Raw genomic sequence first — 25,610 nt, 5'->3', positions numbered from 1 at the left:
TTCATGAAGGTGTTCCAATATCTCAACCATTGTTAACACGCTCATTTCCAATCTGAAATCAGTTGACTTTGAAAGTCCAATTATAATTGTATAAAAATGTTCACTTTCTTAAAAACGAGAAAGGAAAGTTCATCCACCTGGACAATAAAAGCTACAAGCCCTTCCTTTACGTTTTTCCCACTGACTTAGCGATTAAAAAACAAGAGTTGAACATAATTAGAGGGGTTCGGGAGAATTGGGATTTTTTAAAAAACTTGAGTGTTTGTACTGGTTGGAGATGAGACAACTAAACTGGAGCATCAGTTCTGATATTTAATCAATTTCAGTGTAGCCTCTTCCTCACTGAATTGGAATCCTTCCATGGAACATACTGTGCAGGGAAAAACACACGAAGATTTGTGGAACTCAAGTTTGGTTAGTTGTACCCTTCTGAATTCCTTTCAATTTCCTGAGGTGATCAGTAAGGAATTTCTTCCCCCAAAACTTCCACCCGCACCTCTTTACCCCATTCCTGAGAAGTGCATATGTTGTGATGCATTAAGACTTAACATTATTACGCCATGGGGTAAACCCCTCTGCTAATTTAAACCCAACATAGAGAAGCTCACCTCGTACTGTAATCTATTAAATTTCGAGAGGCAAAAAACTATCCCAGATATCACTATTTAAAGTAAAAATTAACATGCCACCAAAAGATTCACTCCCTCCATGATTGGTGTAGTGATAGCTATGTATACCTTTTACAAGATATACTGCAGCAACTCAGCAAGGTATCTTTGACAATACTTTGAAACCTGCAGCTCTGCTACCTCAAATAAGAGGACCATGCATATGGGAACACCACCTCCTGCAGGTTTTCCTTTAAGCTACGTACTATCTGGACTTGGGACTATGTTGCTGCTCCTTCACTATTCCTCTATCACTGGGTCAAAATCCCTGATCTCTAGCAAATCTATATTTGAGCCTACACGATATGAAAGACAGTGGGTCAAGAGGGGTCTCACTATCAACAAAAGTAGAAATTGCTGGAAAAGTTTAGCAGGTCTGGCAGCATCTGTGGAGAGAAATCAAAGTTGACGTTTCTGATTGAGTGACCCTCCCTCAGGGTTCTCACCATTTCCACCTAAAGGGCATTTAAGGATAAGCAAACAATGCCAACATCCCGTCAATAATTTTCGAAGAGTAATTTATAAAAATCTTTGGAACAGAACTTCAAAAAATATGATTCTGTTTGTATAGTGAGTTAATAATCAAACAACTTTTAAACTAATAGACCTTGTTTATAATCACCAGGGTGAGGAAAAGAAGCTTTTAGAAAAGGGGCTACATTCTCCTGCATCACCCTCTTCTGTCCCTGATCAGATGAAGAGCAACATCATTAAAGCCCAGATGGATGCTGCACTGAAGGTCGGAGCCCAAGTGAGTATTATGTCCTAACATTTAATTTTTCTCTAATTACATAACATACTGCAACAGTAATTTGGCAAGGTCAGACTGTTTCAGCATTAGGAATCTGGAGATGTTTACCACTAGCTCACACACACAAACAATATTTTACATATAACATTTATCCTTTCAAGACTATTGCACAATCAAATATGCAGAACGTAAAATTAAATTATGATTTATTAGATTTCAAATCCAACATCTGAATTGTGAAAACTTCCAAACAATTTCACAATGATGGCTACCAATACCTGACAAATTAACACAAAACAAAGAAATAAAATGCTTTCTTTTTATTTCAAAGGCACAAATTCCAAACTGATAAATAATTGAAGTAGATTGAACAATTATGCGAAGAATCAGAATCCATGGCCTTGATTTTAATCAGTACAATAGCATCAAGCATTCCTTTTCCATCAAGTTGTAAACTGCTGAAATCAGGTGTGGAATTATTCTCCCACAAGTAACGTACATCAGCCTAATTAACATATTGAAAACATCATCTGATGACAGCAATGACACATGACTTTAAATTTAATAACGTGTGAGGGCAACACCCAAGCTGCAGGATTCCCAGAAGGTGATCAAAGGCAGGACCTACTAGCTTCTCAAGGTGAGTGATTCTTAATTTTTTTTATCCCTGAGAACAGGTTGAGAACTTTACCCAGGCTACCTTCAAACATAGAAACACAGAAAATAGGTGCAAGAGTAGACCATTCAGCCCTTCAAGTCTGCACCACCTTTCAATATAATCATGGCTGATCATGCAATTTTAGTATCCCACTCCCACTTTCTCTCTATATTACTTCATCTCTTTAGCCACAAGGGCCATGTCCATCTCTCTCTGGGACTGGATTTATTTAGGATATTTGGTCAACTTGGACGAGTTGGATCAAAGGGTGTCTTTCCATGCTGTATATTTCTATGACTCTGCGAACTAACACCAACAGCTTCCTGTGGTAAAGAATTACATCGACTTGCAACTCCTCTGAGTGAAGAAAATCTTTCTCATCTCAGTCCTGAATAGCTTACCCCTTATTCTTTGGCTGTGACTCTTCTTTCCAGACATCTCTAATATCAGGAAACTATTGACATCCTCCAGCTCCGATTTTTAGTCCAACCCAGTTACCTCCCCAGCTGTCTGGCAGCCTGCACCCCAATCCAAATAAATTCACTGATTCACCCCAGTATTTCTGACACCAGAGATCTGTGTTCTCTTCCAATGTCAAAGACTGAAGCCCTTTGATACCTGTTCATAGCCATCTGACACTGGTGTTTTCCTCTGCTCACTAATCAGGCTGTATATTTTGCTGAATAAAGACAAAAGAACTGTAGATCCTGTAAATAAAAAACGAAAGCAGAAATTGTTGGAAAAACTCAGCAGGTCTGTCAGCATCTGTGGAGAGAAATCAGAGTTAACGTTTCGAGTCGAGTGACCCTTCCTCAGAACTGATGGTAGCAAGGAAAATGTTGGTTTAAATGCAGGAGATAGGGTGGGGGGAGGGGGTAAGGAGTAAATGACAGGTGGTAATAAAGCCCAAAGATCGAGAACAACAGTTGGACAGACAAATGAGCGGATGTAAATCCGGCGAGGAGGCTGAACAGCTACAAATGGGCACATTTTCTTCAACACTATCAGTTCTGAGGAAGGGTCAGAATTCATATTTAAATGAAATTCTGTCTTAAATTGTACAAAAGTAAAGGCCCGCCTTGTGTGACACAATTTTATGTGTCATATTGACTAACATTTTCAGTATGTCTTGCTATATATCTTGCAAATCCTTTGAATGTAAGCAAATTCTGCAATGGTGTATAGCTAAGTGCATTTTACTCCACATTGGAAGCGCTCACAATCTGCTGGTGAAAAGGCAGTTTATGACTTTGTAATTACTAGAATGTGTTGGCAGTTGCTCTGTTATAAATCAGCTATGTTTTCATGTACTACATAAAGGTAGATGATTTGATATCGCAAGATCTGGTGGAATGCTGCTTTATTCACAACTTGTCAGACAGCATTTTACTCTAACTTGAAATATAAGCGGTCTTCTTGATGAGGTGACATTGCTGATCGGTCGTGAAAAATATGAGAAAGAATTGTTAACTATTATATTCCCGAAGCAAGCAAGGTACCAGAGACATTATTAAGTGTTTAAACATGACAAAGTAGTGGCACAGAAAATGTTAATATCAAAGGCTTTGCTAACTGTTAGTTGAAATAATACTCCTGTATTTATGTATCTTCTCAGTGGTGTAAGCTGTGATACCATCTAGCAGCAGCCAGGGTATTTCTGGAATTATCAGGCCCAGTATCTAATTTTATTGAATTTAGATTCAAAAGTATACAGCACTGGGAAAAGAATTCTAATGTTTTAGAAACACTGCCAAGGATGTTCTGTGAACTGCCAACCAGTTTCTTTGATTGGGCTGCATTGAAAATATGGTCCCTTGACCTGGGTACATTGTACTGGCTTTGAGATTAGCTACCATTAGCAATACTGAGGGGACTTTGGGAGCATGGAGAGAGGGAGAAAGTTTTAAAGGTGAGTCCAAGAGTCAGTTAAGCTTCAGAAGAGATTTTTAAATTTTGGCTGGCCAGACCATACCAAATTGAGAAGTTTCTAACATTTTCAGCATAGCAGACGTGTGTTGAAATTGCCTAAGGAGACAGCTGTAGGTCCCTTTGAGACTATCCAATGCATTTAAAGCTCTTATTGTTCTATCACTTTTGAATATGGGTCTGAAAGGGTAAATACCAACATGATGCGTATGTAACTCCCACTCTGACTATGTCATTTGGGTAGAACAGTTTAGGAACTTGGAGGAATTGCAACTGCCTGTTTTACCAGTGAAGCTGTCCCCCAGAAAGAAAATTCAGGAAATTAAAGACCCTCCAGTTTGAAGGGACCTACAGACCTCAAAATAATCACAAAGAAAACAACAAAGAGTGGTCGTCCACCAAGCAAGCTTACCAGCCTTTCAAATCTGAAAAAAAAAGTTCTAAGATAATAGTGAAACCTGAAGATTGTCTGAATTTGTACAAGAGCTAAAAAGCAAATAATGGTACAGTACAGGAACCTGTTGCATTTCTACAGTAAAACAACTTTTGCCTCTATGCAGTCTGTATCCCTGCCTATTCATGCAAGTGTCAAAATGTCTTTTAAACATTGCTACTGTATCTGCTTCCACACCAATTCTAGCAGTGCATTCCAGGATTTAGCACCCTCCATGTTTTAAAAAAACCTTGCCTCTCCCATCTTCTTTAAACTTCCCCACCCCACTTTTAACTTAAATCTATATCCCCTCATAATTGACATTCCTATACTGAGAAAAGATTCCAACTGTCCATTCTATCCATGCTTCTGTTAATTTTGTAAACTTATATCAGGTCACCACTCATCCTTCGATGTTCAAATGAAAACAAACCACATTTATCCAATCTCTCCTCGCAGCCAATACATTCCAAACCAGGCAACACCCTGGTAAACCATTTGTGTACCCTCTCCAAAGTCTCCACATCTGCCTTATCATGTAACAACCATAACTGTACATAATTTTCCAAATGTGGCCTTCCCCAAAATTCTATACAGCTGCAATGTTCTTGCCAATTTTTATGCTCTTTGACTGGCTGATGAAGGCAAGTGTGCAATTGGCTTCTTATCAACTTATCCACTTGTTTTGCCACTTTCTGCAAACTGTGGACATATACGTCTGGATCCTTATGCCTGTGGATGCTACTAAAGGTTCTGCCATTTACTGTTTATTTCCTTCCTGCATTTGGTCTTCCAAAATGCATAGCCTCTCAATTGTCTGAAGTAAATTCCATCTGCTATTTCTCAGTCCAAGTCTGCAGCATTTCCATATCCTGATGTATCCTCTGGCAACCTTCCTCATTGTCTGCACTCCTCCAATTTTTGTGTAATCTGCAAACTTACTTATTAGACCACCTACAGTCTCCTCCAAATCATTTATATGTCTTACAAACCACTGTACAGAGATCCCAGAAATGATCAATGCGGAACACCACTGGTCACAGATCACCAATCAGAATAAATCTTTCCACCTTTTATTCTCTGTCTTCTATGACCAAGCCAGTTCTATATTCATCCCACAAGACTTCACCTCCTATATCAGCCTGCCATGAGAGACCCTGGTAATTGCCATGCTAAAATCCATATCCACCACCCTGCCCTTCTACATCTTTGTCACTTTCTCAAAAATCTCATTCAAGTTTGTGAGACACAATCTCTCCTGCACAAAGCTGTTCTCTTATTGCTAATACATCCAAATTTTCCGAAATGTGAATAAATCCTATCCCTAAAAACCTTCTCCAATAATTTCCCTACCATTGATGTAAGGCTCAATGACCTGTAATTTCCAGGATTATCACTTTGCCCTTCATAAGAACAGTGGTGGGTATTTTCCATTCCCCTGGGACAACTTCTGTAAGTAAAGAGGATACAAAGGTTTCATGTAAGGCCCCAGCAATTTCTGGGATAAAATCCCATCAAGTCCTGGGGTCTTGTCTACCTTAATGCTTTTTTAAAACATGACCTCCTTTTCTGCATTAACCTGTCCCAGAACATCAATATATCACTCCTGAAACATACCCACGATCTCTCCTTTGTGAATACCAATATGAAGTATACACTAAGGACTTCATCTATTTTCCCAGCTCAATGCATAAATTCTCTCCTTCATCCCTGACTGTGCCTACCCTTTCTCTAGCTATCCTCTTGCTCTTTGGGGTTTTCCTTAATCCTGTTTGCCAGTCTTCATTTCCCAGTTTCTCCCTAATATTGTGGTAGTTAGCCTTCCCTAAATTTAGTACATTCACACAAGAACTACTATTATCATAAGTAACTTAAAACTTACAGAAATATGGTCACTACAATTCAAGACCTCTGGAAGAAATGGGGTAGTGTTTAACATTATTATATACACAAATGTAAAACATTAACAATGGAAGAAAAAACTTGAGGGTAGATGAAGTATACGTGTCTGATATCAGCGTATCAGCGCTACCTGTTACGATGTGTCATTTGGGTGTTAGCAGAACAGCCTAGGATCTTAGAGGATTAAGACCTAGTTCCTCCTCATGACATAAATGACAATGTCTGTCAAATCAATTTAACCTTGTAACTAGTGCTAACATGCAATAAGCTGCTACTTTTTAAATATAAGAGCCTCTTCTAGTTAGACCAGTCAGTAGTTTTCCTCTGTCGCATTGGACCAAGCCTTGTAGATCCCTGCAGTTAAAGAGGATGATGGCAGCAAATCTACCACGTTGTAAGGTGCAGTTTCGGTTAGCCATACTTAAAACATGGTGAATAAACAGTGGCGAGGATTTCATTTCACTGCCTCATACAACATGGTAGCAATGATGGAGAGTTTTCAGCATCTTCAGACTCTGTTACCTGTTAATGCAGACTGTTGCTAACAAGGACAGTTCAAGATAAGTGGCAAAATTCAACAAAGAGGCAGCTTCAGTCAATAATAAAAACATTTCAGGCCAAGTAAGAGAGGTGCTGAAGTAATTCCCTGGAGAAAGACAATTAGTTACTCCAAACCACATGCAGACTGCCCCATGTGGTGATGGTTTGCAGAAACCGTCCTGAGACTGATTTCAGCTGAAGATTGAATGCAAGTCATAAAATACAGGTAAAATGTCTGATGGTCGAGGAAAAATTTAAAAGTGACAGTAATTCAGACTGGGAAAATAGTTACAGCATAGTTTGAACACCATCACCACAGTGGATTGGCACCACAAAAGGACACTGACAGCGAGGGAAATCAAGTACTGCAAAAGCAATTTAATTCATGGTCACAACCCAGGAACATGGCAAAACTAGAATTAAAGTGATATATGAGCAGATTAGAAGCCTAAACAAACCTGACCTCATTGAAACAGCAAGGTAAGAAACTTTGTTAAGCACATAGAAAAGGCAGGAGATCCTTTATTAAATATATGTTAAAGGCAGAAAGCATTTATTTTTGTTTATTTATTAAACATTTATATAAACTACAGGGATTGACAATTATCCAGGAAAACATTGTGAAGGAAATAGGGATCATGTCTTAAAATCATGAACAGTAGGAGTCATTTAAAAAAAACAAGATTAAAGCAGGAATGGTTCATTAAAGCCACAGAAATACATTCAGTAAAATTGTTAAGAGAACGGAATCGGTTATTAAGGCTGTGGACAGCACTTCATCCGATGAAATTGTGAAAAAGACAGGAAAACCCATTTTAGCCACAAAAGGTTGAAGTGTTTCATTTCAGCTGCAAAATACAGGTAAACCCTCCAAAAATGCAGCACCGCAGTTCCAATGAAACAATAACCTTTAAAGCCAGGAAAATAAATAATTACACTGGGAAGACATAGCATCAGAAATAATATTGCCATAAGACTATAAACAAAGGAACAGAAGCAGGCCATCCAACCCATCTAGTCTGCCTTTCAGTGAGGTCATGGCTGATCGGATAATCCTCAACTCCATTTTCCTGTTTTATCCCCATAATCCTCGATTGTGTTATTCTCTCAGACTTGAATATACTTAATGACTCAGCCTCTACAGGTGAAGAATTCCAAAATTCACTAGCCTTTAAGAGAAAAAAATTCTCATCTCTGTCTTAAAAGGGTGACCCTTTACTCTGAGATTATGACCTCTGGTCCTCAGCTCTCCCACAAAGGGAAACAGCCTTTCTGCATCTGATATGTCAAGTCCCATAAGAATCTTGTATGTTTCAATAACTTGACTCTCATTCTTTAAATTCCAATGAGTATAGGCCCAATCTACTCGCTCTGTCTTTGCAAATTAGTCGAGTGAACCCTCCCTGGGCTGTCTCCAATGCCATTGTTTCTTTCTTGAGAAAAGGGACTAAAACCATTCACAATATTCAGCTGTGGTCTGACTAGTACCTCGTACAGTTTTAGCAAGACTTCCCTATTTTTATACCTCATTCCGTTTGAAATAAAGGTCAGCATTCCATTTGCCTTCTCTATTACCTGGTTAACTTGTATGCTAGCTTTTTGAGATTTTGCAAAAACTCTCTATGCTGTAGCTTTCTGCAGTCTTTATCCATTTAAATAATTTTCAGCACTCTGTTCTTCCTGCCAAACTGCATAATCTCATATTTCCCATATTGTATTCCATCTGCTAAGTTTTTTTTCTCATTCACTTAACCTGTTTATATCCCTCTCTAGACTGTTGTTTTTTCCTCACCAATTGTCTTCCAACCTATTTTTGAGTCATCTGCAAACATGGCTACAATACATTCACTTCTCTCATCCAAGTAATTAACATATATTGCAATTAACTGTAAGCCAAGCACCAATTCCCGGAGCACGCCATTAGTTACAAGTTGTCATTCAAAAATGTGCCACTCTGCCTTTTATTAATTAGCCCAATCCTCTACCAAAACTAATATACCATGTCCAACACCATGGGCTCTTACCTTATTAAGTATCCCACATGTGGTACCTTATCAAGTGCCTTCTGAAAATGCAAATAGATGACATCCACTGTTTCCTTTTTATTTATCCTGTTTCTTTATTCCTCAAAGACTTTTAATATATTTGTAAGACATGATTTCCCCTTTATGAAGCCATGCTGACTCTAATTGATTATATTATGCATTTCTAAATGCTGAACTTTTACATAATTTAGAATAGACTTCAACATCTACCCAATAGCAGACATTAAGTTAACTTCCCTATAGGTATCTTTTCTTTGTTTCCTACCCTTCTTAAACGAAGGTGTTAAATTGGCAGTTTCCCAGACTTTTCCAGAATCTGAGGATTCTGCCAGTACATCCATTAAATCTGTAGTTACTACTTTTGATATCCTTGGATCCATTCCATCAGGTGCAGGAAACCTTTTTCTCCCCCTTAATTTTACTTTTACCGTCTTTTGTTGGTTTTTAAAACTTCTCCAATCCTCTGGCTTAACACTAACCTTTGCCACGTTCTATGCTTTTTTATCTTTCAATTTGATGCTATCCATAACTTCCCTGGTTAATCATGATTGGCTTATCTCTATCCTGGAATTCCTCTTCCTCACTGAGATATGACTTTGCTGTAAGTCATCAGCCATTGAAGGGTCTGTTTCCATGCTGTACATCTCTATGACTCTATTTTCTTAAATGTTTGCCATTTTTCCTCAATTGTCTTTGCTGCCAAACTTCCTTCCCCATCCACTTCAACCAGCTCTGTCCTCATTCCTTTATTTAAGCTGAGCACAGTTGTTTCTGACCCAAGTTTGTCCCTCTCAAACTGAATTACTACCACTGCTTCCTAGGGGGATATTTACTCTGACGTCATTTATTAAATCTGTCTCATTACACATCAGTGGATCCAAAATAGCCTGATCCCTGCTTGGATCCACTACACATTGTTGAAGAAAACTGTCCCAAGCATAAGTCATAGCTACCTCTGACAATCTGACTATCCTAATCTACATGAATATCTAAATAATCTCCCACTCACCCCTCCCTCTAGAACATTTACTTTTTGCAGTAACCTTAGTGAAAGCTTCTATGTGCCCCTTTGTACTGACTTCCCATTTTGAAGCAAATTTTTAAGAGTGTGCTCACTTGGCCTTTGCCTCACTCTGCTGAAGTCTGCTCACACTAACTGGGGTTTTTAAATACTGTGCATATCAGGAAGATTTAAAACCCAGAGATGAGCCAAATAGGATACAGAACTTTCATACTAGACACTAAATCAAAAACTGAGCAATTTAATCTTTTTATATACAATTGGGAGTATAGCTGATGATGGTTTAGCTTGCCAAAGGGTAAAAGAAGCAACCAATACTTTGAAGTACTGAAAGACTTTGACAAGTGCTTAAATCTCAGAACGACTAAAATAATCGAAGGAGCAAAATTTAATCGAAGTATGTCGAAACCAGAGGAATCCATTGATGATTTCATTAATGATCTCTTCAGAAAAGTGATGAAATGTGATTATGGTGACTCCAAGTGATAAATCATAAGCAATACAATTGTGGATGACTCTGCTTTATAACAACTGTTATAATGATGACAGATATGAACTATTGAATGTTATCATCCATAATCTGGCTGGTATACCAGAAAACATTCATGAACTAAAACAGCATATATGTTGACCTAAGGACTTAACTACAGCTGGTCACTTCAGGACCTAACTACAGCTCATCACAACCCCAGATTGAGGCAAGTCTAGAGAATTAAATAGAGTAAATGAAACAGCCAATTATGAAATTACCATTTTATCTAAAGATGTTGAAATCAGTCAAATGAGTCAAGCTTCAATAAATCAAATCTGTGTCTCCTGTTTTGAGTCACGTATGTATGATGATTTCATATGTGGTGAAATAAAGGTTTACCTGCCAGTTAGCCACTTTGGACAGACAATGAAGCCAGACTCAGGAATACACACAACTATATTTCAACAGCTGCTTTTGAACAGCAGAAAGAAACAACATGTTTGGTTATATACAAATAGAGTCCCTACAATGTGGGAGCAGGCCAATCAGCTCAATGAGTCCACACCAACTCTCTGAAGACCATTCCACCCAGACCCATCTCCTAACCTATCCTGTAACCTGAGATTTCCAATGGCTAATCCACCTAGCCTGCACACCCATGGACACAATGGACAATTTAGCATGGTAAATCCATCGAACTTACAAATCTTTGGACTGTGGGAGGGAACCGGAGTACCGATAGGAAACACCTGCAGAGACAGAGAGAACATGAAACCTCCACACAGACAGTTGCCTGAGGATAGACTGAAACCTGGGTCCCAGGTACTGTGAGGCAGCAGCGCTAACCACTGTGCCACTATAGACACCAAAAAAGTCTGACTATCCCTACCCACTTCCCTTCTGATCTTGGAAAATGGTGCCTAATTGAAGTGAAAATAAGGAAATAACCATTCTATGAGAACTCAAAAATATCTACAAAATTCACCACTGCTGAGAGACACCAATACATTCAATTCCATTTGTACAACTTTGATCTCAGGTTAGAAATCTTAACTCTGCAGGGGCTATAACTTTTTTTTTAAACTATGTAGTCTATTCTTTTGGTCTATATTAGACATTTGGACTTCTAAACTTATTGTCTATATATTATGGGTTTGATGTCATATTTTCATTATTTTGCTCAAAGTTAATAGATTTAAAGATTCCTGTTTCCTTTCAAGAAAATGTTGCAAATAGCTCCTTCATTATGATCTTCTAACTATGTCTTTAATTGACAAGTATGTAAAATAATACTTGTGACTGGCTGAGAGACAACTAAAGGAAGAAGAGATGATTACCCTCTTCATCTGATCATAACACGGTCCAAAGAAAACCTGACTCTAAAGAAAGTCATTCATTTAGTGAGCAAAGCAGGAGTCTGGATGTACATCAATTCTAAGAGAAAATTGACTTTAGCATGGTATCAACAGTGTCCATTCAATTCTTAGGGTAGAAGGATGAATTACACACACGGGAATTCAGTTATAGTGAAGAGGGTAGGCACCAGACATTTACAATCCTTGTCAGCACTGTGCAGCAAAGAATTTTCACAGGCAGAAACAGTGTCCAGCTATTAAAAGCAAATGTGTAACAGCTGAGGAAAAGGCCACTTTCAGAAAATGCGCCAAAGTAGGACACTATTTCCGAAAAGCAAGAAATGACTACCTCACAAAGATGGAACAATCTACAACATTTTTAAAAAATACTAATGAACTAATCAGAAAAATAGGGATCAATTCTTTACATTTTGACTGATATTCATTTCAATATTTTATTTCATGAATTTCAAGTTGGACATCAAAATGCATGTAATCCAATACTGATCCATGGTTTAGAAATACCGTGCAACTGACAATCATGTAACTACATGGTCCTTTGTACTTAAGATTAAAGGAATTATGAGTAACTAGCATTATAGGGAATACCAAATGCTACAAATTTATATGTATTTCACAATCGAGAAATCTGGCTCTTTGACTAGGAAAGTTCATCATGTTCTCATGCTCTTCAAATGACATAAGGAATTAAATTAGTTAAAGTCAGTGCAATACTGGTCGAGGAAAAGCCAGTTAAGGAACTACTTGTCAGAAGAAAATGAGTAGAAGATTCCTTGGACTCATGGCACAAGCCAAATAAACAGCAAAGACCATTGATATTATGTGTTAGCATAAGAAATTTGTTTTATACTGTCAACAATGTGGGAACCTATAATGAAAACAGGTTATCAGAAATATCTTTCACTGCTATTAACACTGAAGAGATTTCAGATTGCATAACATAGCAAGGTTTGGAAGAAAACACAAGCAATCAGATAGTAGATGTGCAATGTACTCCATTTGAACTGATTGACAAATTTTTAACTGATTTAACTCAGCCTACAACACCACTTGATGAACAAATAATTGGGTCTAATACAAAATGCTGAGGTAACTCACATGAGACTATTTCAAGCAGAAATAGTCCTTTTCTCACCAAAAATAATCTTTAGTGACTGAGACAGATCATGCTGAGCATGAAACAGTTCTTAAATACAGAACTGAGGAATGAAACATGTCAGTTTTATCAATAATGTAATCACTGAGAGCAAATAAGTATGTCTAAACCAATCAATATTTGAACGACAGAACCTATATATTCTAGCAAAGATCTGCAGACAGATTGGGAATAAAATCTGCTGACATAGATAAAAGAAGTGGTGTTACAATTCTAGGAAAGATATCATTGTGAAGCGTTGACCAATGGTTCAAGATGCCACAGGGACGCAATTATCTCAGAGATTCAGGAAATTTTTAAAAATTGCCTATTTCAGCAGAAAAGGTTCCCTCTACAGAGGAAGTCCAACAGATTACAGGTCCTATAGACACAGTAAAGACACAATTGTTCATTTCAGCAGAAAAGATGACCCCAATGTCTCCAGGAGATAAAACATCTTTCAGTTTGAAGGGACCTACAGAGCTCAAACTATCAGAAAGAAATAAAAGGCAATGGTCTTCCAACTAGCAAATATCTGTAAAAAGAACATTCTGGAAGAATTATGAAAACTGCAGCTCACCTGAATTTGTAAAGTCTGAGAGGTGCAAGGGCGATGGAGGAACGAAGCATTTGCGGCAATGGGATAGTGTTAGATATAATTATATATACAAATATAATACTAAAACGGGGAGAAAAAGTTTGGGGGAGATATTGTGTGTGAGTGAAAAGGTTTGATGTTATTTTGAGCATAACAACTTAAGACCTCCGCAGAATATGACCTAATATCCTGGTTCTCTTCATGAACTCTGTAGCAATGTCCATCGTATCAATAAAACCTCATACTAATTGTTAACATTCAATGAGGTATTTCCGTTCAATATAAGAGTCCCATCTAGTTTATATCAGAAAGTGGTTTTCTTTTATTGCATTTGACCATGGCAGTCCTGTTATCCTTACATTTAGTGAGAATGGTAGCAGCAAATCCAACACATAGCATGATGCAGACTCTGTTTAGTCCCTTAGAAAACATTACTGAGTTTGCTGTCATGTATTCCATAATAAACTTTGATAAATGCATGTCGACTCCGATAATGTCTAAAAGTTATTGTTATGCAATTTCACATTTTTGCATAAAAAATATTCTCTCTTACAAAACATGGTGCAAAGTGGAAAGTTGCTGCTATTATAGAGGATTATCTTGTGAGTGACATGAGCAGTTGGCAATCAGGAGAAATATAGTGCTTGAAATATCTCCCTGCTGTTTTTCAATCATTTGGAAAAGCAAGCTTACGTTCTTTATTCCTTTCAACTGGAAAGTACACTTTGTCAATAAACTGTATTTTTGTTTTCATCCAAGAAGGAAGCCAAGCTGCTTTAATTGCAGTGCTCAAAGTAGAAAAGGAGCAGTTGTTAGTACTTTTTAAGTCATCACGTATCTTAAATAACAGAGTTGAGAATTCATTCTTCAGGCTGTCCCAGATAGGACGCATTGTACACCCTTCTGCAGATGCTAAGAAATTCTGAAATAATACTTCTACTGAATGCATCCATGCTTTGCTAAAATATCCACTGTAAACATTTATGGTTTGGATTTTGAAGTAATTCTACTCTGTTGTTCACTGACTTCATAGACATTTATGTGGTAACTTTCAATAATTAGAGATCCATCCCTTTACAGAGGATCAGGGTCCTGTGTGAATGGGGCACATCACAGCCTGCTTGTTCAACCAACCAGATTGAAGAGGCTGGAATCATAATTTGGAGCATTTGAATGAAATATTGGTGCTTTGCCAGTAATCTGAAATTTATCAAAGTGTTGAAAAATAATATTTTCATTTCAATGAACAAGGCACATGTTTCTTTTGATGAGTTTAATGGATATGCACAACTTGGACTACAATGTGAGGAAATTTGAAATAATTTAATTGGTCAGGAGATTAGGAGAGCAAGATATTTTCTATGAAGTGAGAAGTTAGTGTTGTTATTGAGAGGAATTTGAGTGTCCTTGAATACAAATGACAAAGTTACAAGCAAGTACACAGTGATTAGAAAGACAAATATATTAGCTTTTATTGTAAGGTGATAGGAGATTAACAGTAAATAAGCTTTGTTGCAGTTTTTAAGAAAAAGACATTGGTTAAGCCACATCCAGAGCGTTATGTGTGTTTTTGCACTCTTTTCCTAACAGAATAAACTCTCTTCTTCAAGAAAGTGTAGTCAGTGTTCAGTGGATTGAACCCTTGGATGAGAGGTCTCTGCTGCTTTTTAAAAAAAAATTGAATAGATTGAACCTCCGTCTCTGGTATTTAGAGGAATTACAAGTGATCTGATTGAAATTTACATTTTTAGAGGATTAACACAGTAGGTGGTGTTCCCAGCTGGAGAATTTATGGGGGCTATTATCTTGGGAAGCAGTGATTTAGAAGTGAAATGAAGAGAACGTTCCTCACTTAGGATTGGGAACCTTTCGAATTTTCTGACCAAAATACCTTGAATAACAATTATTCTGTGTATATTCAAGACAGAAAGTAATACATTTTTGGATACTAGGGACATTAGGAGGCTCAGAGGAACCAAAGGTTCTTGAGATGCTTGTCCATTGATCCCCGAAGGAGGCAGGACAGGTTAATAAGGTAATTAAGAAGGCAAACAGTTTATTTGCTTTTATCGGTTGTGGCAAAGATTATAAGCGCAGCACGGTCATGATGGAGCTGTACAGGGCTTTGGTTATGTCACAACTGGAGTACTGTGTGCAGTTCTGGTCACCACACTAGGAAAGATGTGAATGCACTGGGCGGGGTGCAAAGGAGATCCACCAGGATGTTGCCTGGGAAGGAACATTTCTGCTATGAAGAGTAGCTGGATAATCTCAAGTTATTTTATTTGAAGCAGAGTTTATAGAGGTATATAAGACTGAGGAGCATTGACAAGAATAGAAAGCAGCTGTTCTCCTTGGTCATCAAGTCAATAGTCATAGAGATCTACAGCACAGAAAAATGCCCTTTGGCCCATCTTGTCCATACAGTCAAAAATGACAACCTAACTATTCTAATTCTATTTTTCAGCAGTTGGCCCAAAACCTTGTATTCCTTGGCATTGTAATGCATAATTAAAACTTCTTAAATGTTATGAGGGTTTCTGCCTCTAGCACCCATAGAAGCAGTGAGTTCCAGATTCCCACTACCCTTTTGGTGAAAAGGTTTTTACCTCACATCTTCTCTAAACCATGTGTCCTTTACCTTTAATCTATGCTCCCTGGACAATGATCCCTCCATCAATGGGAAATGTTTCTTCCTCTCTATCCAATCCATTGTCCCTCATAATTTTATATATCTCCATCATGTTCTCTCTTAATCTCCTCTGTTGTAAGGAGAACAAACCCAGTCTGTCCAACCTTACTTCATAATTGAAACTCTCCAGCTCAGGCAACTTCCTGGTACATCTCCTCTGCACCCACTTTCAGTGCTGTCCTGTTCCTGTGTACAATGTGGCTTCCAGACCCTTTGGCTCAAGTACTCGAAATTATGATTCCAGCCTCTTCAATCTGGTTGGTTGAACAAGCAGGCTGTGATGTGCCCCATTTACACAGAACCCTGATCCTCTGTAAAGGGCGTAATGCTGGAATGGATCTCTAATTATTGCTCTAGCTGTGGCCTAACCAACATTTATATAATTCCACCATAACTTCTGTGCTGTAAAATTCTATGCAAGGGGGCATCATTTTACAATGAAAGACAGGAGGTTTAGAGAGGATTTGAGGAAATACGTCTCACCCAGAGGGTGCTGGGGGTTTGGAGTGTACTATCTAGAAGGGTAGTTGAGGTGGGAACCTTACAACCTTTACAAAATAGTTGGATTAGCACTTGAAATGTCATAACCTTCATGTCTATGGGCCTACTTTGGGAAAGTGGGTCTAGTGTAGATGATACTGTATTTTTGGCAGGACAGAGTGAATGGGTCTGTATATAGAACAATACAGCGCAGAACAGGCCCTTCGGCCTTCGATGTTGCGCCGACCTGTGAACTATTCTAAGCTTGTCCCCCTACACTATCCTATCATCATCCATGTGCTTATCCAAGGATTGTTTAAATCTCCCTAATGTGACTGAGTTGACTAAGTTGGCAGGTAGGGCATTCCACACCCTTACCACTCTGAGTGACGAACCTGCCTCTGACATCTGTCTTAAATCTATCACTCCTTAATTTGTAGTTATGCCCCCTCATGCAAGCTGACTCTTCATCCTAGGAAAAAGACTTTCACTGTCTACCCCATCTAATCCTCTGATCATCTTGTATGTCTCTATCAAATCCCCTCTTGGCCGCCTTCTTTCCAATGAGAACAGACCTAAATTTCTCAGCCTTTCCTCATAAGAGCTTCCCTCCAGACCAGGCAACATCTTGGTAAATCTCCTCTGCACCTTTTCCAATGCTTCCACATCCTTCCCAAAATATGATGACCAGAACTGTACACCATATTCCAAGTGTGGCCACGCTAGCATTTTGTAAAGTTGCAGCATGACATTGCAGCTCTGGAACTCAATCCCTCTACCAGTGAAACTTAACACACTGTATACCACCTTAACAGCACTATCAACCTGGGTGGCAATTTTCAGGGATCTATGTACATGGACTCCCAAGATCCTCTGCACATCCACACTACCAAGAATCTTTCCATTGACCGAGTACTCTGCCTTCCTGTTATTCTTCCCAAAGTGAATCACCTCACACTTAGCTGCATTGAACTCCATTTGCCACCTCTCAGCTCAATTCTGCAGTTTATCCAAGTCCCCCTGCCACCTGCAACGTTCTTTCACACTGTCCACTACTCCACCGACTATAGTGTCATCTGCAAACTTACTAATCCATCCACCTCTGCCTGCGTCTTAAATCACTTATAAAAATGACAAACCGCGGTAGTCCCAAAACAGATGCTTGTGGCACATCACTAGTAACCAGACTCCATGCTGAATATTTTCCATCAACCACCACTCGCTGCCTTCTTTCAGAAAGCCAGTTTCTAATCCAAGCTGCTAGATCATTCTCAATCCCATGCCTCTGCATTTTCTCCAACAGCCTACCATGTGGAACCTTTAATAAGGCTTTACTGAAGTCCATTTGCGCCATGTCAACTGTCCGACACTCATCTACATGCTTGGTCACCTTCTCAAAAACCTCAGAGGTTTGTGAGACACGACCTGTCCTTGACGAAACCATGTTGACTATCTGAAATCAAATTGTTGTTTGCTAAATGATTATAAATCCCATCTCTTGTAATCCTTTCCAAAACCTTTCCTACAACAGAAGTATGGTTCACTGGTCTATCATTGTCTGGGTCATCTCTGCTGCCCTTCTTGAACAAGGGCACAACACTTACAATCCTCCAGTCCTCTGGTACTAAACCTGTAGACAATGACGACTCAAATATCAAAGCCAAAGGCTCCGCTATCTCCTTCCTAGCTTCCCAGAGAATCCTCAGATAAATCCCATCCAGCCCAGGGGACTTGTCTACTTTCACTCCTTCTAGAATTGATAACACCTGCACATCTGGCTCAGTGGTGAGCACTGCTGCCTCACAGTGCCAGGGACCTGGGTTCAATTCCTGCCTCGGGCAACTGTCTGTGTGGAGTTTGCACATTCTCCCCGTGTCTGCGTGGGTTTCCTCCGGGTGCTCCAGTTTCCTCCCACACTCCAAAGATGTGCAGGTCAGGTGAATTGGCCATGCTAAATTGCCCATAGTGTTAGGTGAAGGGATAAATGTAGGGGAATGGGTCTGGGTGGGTTGGGCCAAAGGGCCTGTTTCCACACTGGGTAATCTAATCTAAACCACTTCGTAACTAATCTCGATCCTTTCTAGTCTAATATCTCATACCTCATTCTTCTTCTCTACAATATTCTCCCTTTCCTGAGTGAAAACCGATGAGAAATGTTCGTTTAGCACCTCTCCGATCTTCAGAGTCCACACTCAACTTCCCACTTCTGTCTTTGACTGGTCCTATTCCTACCCTAATCATCCTTTTACTCCCTACATACCTATAGAAAGCTTTAGGGTTCTCTTTTGTTCTACCTGGTAAAGACTGCTCATGTCCTCTCTTCACTCCTTTTAACTGTCTCTTTAAATCCTTCCCAGCTGACCTGTAACTCTCCATCGCCTCATCTGAACCATCTTGTCTCATCAGCACATAAGCCTCAGTCTTCCACTTAACAGGAGATGCAATTTCTGTAGAAAACCATGATTCCCTTACCTTATCACTTCCTCCCTGCCTGACAGGGACATACCTATCAAGGACACGCAATATCCATTCCTTAAACCAGCTCCAAATTTTCATTGTCCCCATCCCCTGCATTTTGCTACCCCATTCTATGCATCCTAATTCTTGCCTAATCGCATTATTATTGCCCTTGCCCCATCGATAACTCTTGACCCGTGGCATGTACCTAAGCCTTTCCATCACTAAACTAAACGTAACTGAATTATGGTCACACTCTCCAAAGTGCTCACCTACAACTAAATCAAACACCTGGCCTGGTTCATTACCAAACACCAGATCCAGTGTGGCCTCCCTTCTTGTCGGCCCTTTGACACACTGTGTCAGGAAACGCTCCTGCACACATTGGACAAAACTGATCTATCTGACATACTAGAGTTATGGTATTTCCAATCAATGTTGGGGAAGTTAAATTCCCCCATAATGATCACCCTGTTCCTTTCACTCCTACCCAGAATAATTTTGCCAATCCTCTCCTCTGCCTCCCTGGTACTCTGTGGAGGCCTATAAAAAACTCCAAGCAGTGTGACCTCTCCTCCCTGTTTTAACCTCAGCCCATACTATGTCAGTAGATGACTCCTCATCAAAAGTTCTTTCAGCCACCGTTATACTATCTTTAACTAACAAGGCCACACCTCCCCCTCTTTTATCGCCTTGCCTGTTCTCAATGAAAGATCCAAACCCTGGAACCTGCAATTTCAATTCCTCAACCAGCTGTATCCATGTCTCCGAAATGGCCGCAACATTGAAATCCCAGGTACCTATCCATGCTGCAAGCTCACATTGGATACGCCTAGCGTTGAAGTAGTAACACTTCAAACCAGCTTGCTATCTGCCAACACATTCCTGTGACTGTGAAATCCTGTCCCTGTCCTCCCTACTCTCATCGTCCTGTGCACTGCAAGGACACCTCAGGTTCCCATGCCTCTGCTGAGCTAGTTTAAACCCACCCGAATAACACCAGCAAAATTTCCACCCAGGATATTAGTACTCCTTTGGTTCAAGTGAAGATCGTCCTGTTTGTGCAGGTCCCACCTTCCCCAGAATGAGCCCCAATTATCCCAGTACCTGAAACCCTCCCTCCTGCACCATCCCTGCAGCAACGTGTTCAGCTGATATCCCTCCCTATTTCTTGTCTCACTATCACATGGCACGAGTAACAAACCAGAGATAGCAACACTGTTTGTTCTAGCTCTCAGCTTCCACCCTACCTCCGTGAAATCCTGCCTTCCATCCCTATCCGTTTTTCTACCTATGTCGTTGGTACCTATGTGGGCCACGACTTTGGGGCTGGTCACCCTCTCCCTTCAGGACCCCAAAGATACAATCCAAGACATCACTGACCCTGGCACCTGGGAGGCAACACACCAACCGTGATTCTCGGTCATTCCCAAGAAACCTTTTATCTGACCCTCTAACGATTGAGTCCCCAATGACAAACACCCCCTTCCTTTCCCTCCTTTCCTTCTGTGCAACAGGGACAGGCTCTGTGCCTGAGACCTGGGCCCCACTGAATACCCCTGTAAAGCCTCTTCTGTCCGATATGATTTGAAGGGAATTGAGGGTAGTGAAAATGAGACAGAAAAGTTAACTGTGGTGGAAGATTCGCTATAATCTTATTGAATAATGAAGAGGGCTCAAGGAGCTGTAAAAGCTATTTGGTTTTTATTTCTTCAGTTTTTTAATTTTGTGCAATATAATGTGAGCAATGATAGCCTAATTGTTATTCCCCGTGCAAAATTTGGACCATCAAATCAAAGCCCAGACTTTTAAGAATGTCTGAGATCCTGGTCTAAAAATTGTAAGCAAGGCATTGAAAGATGCAAAAGTTAATTCACTAGATAAAGAACAGGCCAGAAATTTTGTGAGATTTCCATTTCCTTATCTTCCAGCTTGAAAGCATTTTGTTGTGGAAATTCCTGGATGTGCTAAATGGTAACAATGCAGTGATGTCAACAGGATATCTGGGACTTAAATAATTTGTAGAAACAACTGTCTTTCTTCCTTCAGAACCAATATTCTCTGAGGTAGATTTGTGAAGCCAGGAATTTTCCTGACTTCCTCTATCTTCCCTGAAGATAAAAATATGGCCGTTCATAATCTGCTTACAGCTTGTTTTTCTACCTATCTTTGTATTATCAGCATACTTAGCTGAAATATAGTTGGTCTATTTGTCAAAATGATTAACTTAGTTTGGCAATAGTTGCAGTCTCAAACATTGATACCTTTGATACTCTACTAGCTAGAGTTTCCTCAACTGAAAATGACCTATTTATGCTGACTCTGTTTCCTATAAGTTAGCTGATTATGACATCCATACTAACATGTCACCGCTGATGTCATAAACATTTATTCTGTGCAGTAATCTTTTATGTATTGCCTTTTGGAAATCAAAATGTACTGCATCTACTGATTCCCCTTTGTCCAAATCTGTTTGTCACATGCTCAAAAAACTCTTGAGTGAATTTGTCAAACACAATTTTGCTTTTACAAAACCACTTTGACCCAACTTGATTGTTTATTATTTTCTAAATATTCTGCTACTAAATAATAGATTCCAACATTTTCCCAATGTCAGATGTTAGGGTAGCTGGGCGTCATTTTCTGCTCTTTCCTTGAATAGGAATTTATATTTGCAGTTTTCCAATCCCCTGCGACTTTCCCAAATCTACTATCTTTGTGTCCACTTCTTGGTGATAGCTGTGGTCATCAATTTTGGTCTAATGGGCGGCAGGGTGGCACAATGGTTAGCACTGCTGCTTCACAGCCCTAGGGATCTTAGTTCAATTATACCCTCAGGCAATTGTGTGAGTGGCGTTTTCACATTCTCGCAATGTCCATGTGGATTTCTTCCCACAGTCCAAGATATGCAGGTTAGGTGGATTGTCTTGCTAAATTTCCCCATAGTGTCCAGCGATGTGTAGGCTGGGTGGATTAAACAGGTAAATGCACGGTAATGGATGGGGGAGGGGAATGTGGATCTGGGCGGGATGCTGTTCAGAGGGTCAGTGCAGATATGATGGGCCAAATGGCTTTTATCTGCACTGTAGGGATTCTATGATATGATAATATGTAATTTTGAAAATTCTTCAGGTTAGTTGGTCTTTATGTCTCCAGCTGCCTGCGTCCTAAGCTTTGGAATCATTCCCCAAAGTTCTCCGTTCCTCTATCTTTTTTTACCTCCTTTAAGACATTACTTAGAAGCTACCTCTAACCAAGTTAAATAAAGGCAAAATACTGCTGATGCTGAAGATCTGAAATAAAAACAAAATGCTGAGGAAACTCAGCAAACCCAGCAAAATATGTGGAGAACAGAGAAACGGAGTTTGTGTCTTAACTGCAATACAGTTCTTCATTGAAACCTTTTATCCAAGAACCCTAACGCCATCCCGTGTAGCTCAGTTTCAAATGTTGCTTAATGCTCCAGTTTATTACATTAACCTACTATATAATTACAAGTCACAGTTTAGTTTCAGTGAATTATGCAAAACCTGTATGGTTAGAGGTGATGTAATACAAATGTACCATATACGTGCCTGAAATAACAACAAAAGATGAGGACATTTTCTATACCAGCAGAGTTCACAGTTCCAGTCATTTATAACTTTGTCATTCTTGATTTTGAAGACCATATGGCTGTGGAGAATAAAGTTTGATCTGCGGATGGATGACTGATGTGTGAAGATACTGTGACAGTAACATGTTCCAGCTGAAACCTTGGAAATAACTGCAGTTGCTTCACTTGCAGTTTGGTTACTTAACTATGTGGAATGTGCTAGAAAACATTTAGTATACTGCTTCGGCTTCATTATGACATTTTTTCTCGCAAAAGTGTTGGCCATATTGTATAAGGAGAGATTGGGTTGACTGGGCCTGTATTCATTGAAACTTAGAAGAAAAAGAGGGGATCTCATTGAAACATATGAAATTCTGAGAGAACTGGACAACTGGATATAAGGATGATGTTCCCTTGTTTGGAAATCTGGAACAAGGGGGCACGGCCACAGAACACATAAACTTTTTAGTGCTCAGGTGAATGGGTGATGCCCCTTCGGAATTCTCAATCACACAAAATGATTCAGTCAGGATATATTACAGAAAGAAATGTCATTGGACAGGCAAATGGACGTACATGGAATAGTGTAGGTGGGATGGGCCTCAGATTAGTATGACAGGGCGGTGGAACATCGAGGGCCGAAGGGCCTGTACTGCGCTGTAATGTTCTATGTTCTATAAATAGATTTCTAGATATTAAAGGTATCAAGGAAATGGGAAGTGAGTGAGAGTATGTCATTAAGATAGAGATTCAGCCATGACCACATTGAATTATGAAACAGGCTTGATATGCTAAATGGCCTACTCTAGCTCCTCCCTGATATTTCTCTGCACATCTGTTTTCTCTACTGCATTGTTACTAAAACTGAACTGCCAAAGGTGAAAATATGCCAGGTACATGAAGCATAAGGTCATTATTATTTCCTTTACGATTCAGATCATTTAACCTGGATTTGGATAGTACTTTTTCAAGCAGATATAATGAACCAAACGGTCTTCCTCTTTGTCATAAACTTCTATGATTTGAGCTAAAATTATAATTTCATGAAAATTTGAAATTTCAAAATTAAAAAGAGTGAGGAATGGGTTATTTTTCCAGCAGCATGATTCATACTGCTACATTTCATCATGATACAAAGAAGTTTTGGATGCATGATGAGTTGGCAATTCTGTGCACATGCCTAGTTGGTGCAGGTTATTGCCATTCTGCTGTATAGCTGTTCTCCAGACAGACTAATCAATTCACAGATTTGTAGCATTTGCATAGCAGCAGGAATACAGATACTGCCAATTCATGGCTGCCAAATAAAATGAACGTTGATTGTTTCTCATTGCTGCTTTTCCTTTTAACAGTTTAAAAAAGAAGAGCCAGTTCTGAGCAGCCAAACTAAATCATCAGGCACACCAGTGGACAGTGTAAGGTCAGTCAAAGTCTTTCCTAATATCTTTGCACATGTTCTCTGATCTTCCCATCGAAGACTTTTCTCATAAGACAGAGTAGTCCAGATGACATCTGTGTTTCATTTTGTCTAACATTTCAAGGTATGTCATCATTAATTGGAGAATTTTCATTTTCTAAGATTATATTTTCCCTCAGCATTTTTTTAAAAGAAATCATTTTATTACCTCTCTGCCAAAGAGTATGAAGTCCATAAGAATGTAAGATACAGGAGCCGACTTAGGCCATTTGGCCCCTCGAGTCTGCCACCCATTTGATTCACTGATAACTAATGATATATTTCTCAACCCCATTCTCCTGCCTTCTCCATGTAACCCATGATCCATTTATCAATCAAAAACCTAAATACCCCCACAATGACTTGGCCTCCAGAGCCTTCTACAGCAATGAGCTTCACAGATTTCCCCACCCTCTGGCTGAAGAAAGTCCTCCACATCTCAGTTGTAAAAGGCCATCCTTTCATTCTGAGGCTGTGCCCTCAGGTCCTCGTTTCTCCTGTTAGTGGAAACAAGTTCTCCATATTCAGTCTGTGTCGGCCTCTCAGTATTCTATAAGTTTCAATGAGATTCTCCTCATCCTTCTAAACTCCATCAAGGAAAGACCCAGAGTCCTCAATCATTTCTCATACAACAAGTCCTTCAAGTTCAAGTTACTCTGCAGAACCAGGCAGACAACACAACCGTCAGGACTCTTGGTCCAGACCACAGAGAAGGCTGTCTTATTCTCTGACTATACTATCCCCTATTACAACTACATTTCTCTTTTCTCCCCTCTCATGAATGACTCCCTGTACCACAGTGCTATGGTCAGTTTGCTCATCCTCCTGACAGCACCCACTCTTATTGATTCAGGGAGCAAGAATCTCAAACCTGTTAGACAAGCTCAAGGGCTGGAGCCTTCTATCTGTCTCGTTCTTAGTCACAACCTCCTGTCCCTGATCACTGATTTGAATTTAAGGCCGTTAATCCAAGGGGTGTGACTGCCTGCTGAAGCACAACATCTAGGTGTGTTTGAAGCTGAGACTCCCAGCTCGTTAACTTAGAGCCGGATGTTCCTCAAGAAACCAACGCTTGCCACAGGTGTGATCACTACGTGCCACAATAGGGTCAGCATCTCTATTTACTTTGATTTTAAAAAGCTGGTCTTTTAGCTTGTAGCCTGTAAATATTTTGTCTATTTACCCTTAATCTGAAGGTAACCTATAATATATAGTCAAATTAGTAGCTATCACCAACCAATGAACTTGCGGTTTACCTATGATGTCACACTCCTGTTTTAAAAGGAATCTTATAAACCAGTAACCATAAAAAGCAAGTAAAATGCATCTCTTCCCCTCTTTATCGAATTTCCACATTGCCTCCAAATTTCCCAAACTATATACTCACTCAGGCTGTGTCTCACTG

General features: G+C 39.5%; 1 protein-coding gene across 1 annotated transcript in view; it reads left to right on the top strand.

Moving 5' to 3' along the window:
- LOC132816198 (band 4.1-like protein 4B) overlaps positions 1-25,610 on the top strand; it is a 373,493-nt gene that overhangs the window by 290,897 nt on the left and 56,986 nt on the right. The window contains exons 19-20 of the mRNA XM_060825694.1: positions 1,294-1,419; positions 24,102-24,169. Of these exons, the coding sequence (XP_060681677.1) occupies positions 1,294-1,419; positions 24,102-24,169 (194 nt within the window). The remainder of the gene's footprint in view (positions 1-1,293; positions 1,420-24,101; positions 24,170-25,610) is intronic.

The sequence above is a fragment of the Hemiscyllium ocellatum genome, chromosome 5, assembly GCF_020745735.1.
Source record: "Hemiscyllium ocellatum isolate sHemOce1 chromosome 5, sHemOce1.pat.X.cur, whole genome shotgun sequence".
Lineage (NCBI taxonomy): Eukaryota > Metazoa > Chordata > Chondrichthyes > Orectolobiformes > Hemiscylliidae > Hemiscyllium > Hemiscyllium ocellatum.
Note: the sequence above shows the minus strand (reverse complement) of the source record. Positions and strands in the feature narration are given on the sequence as shown.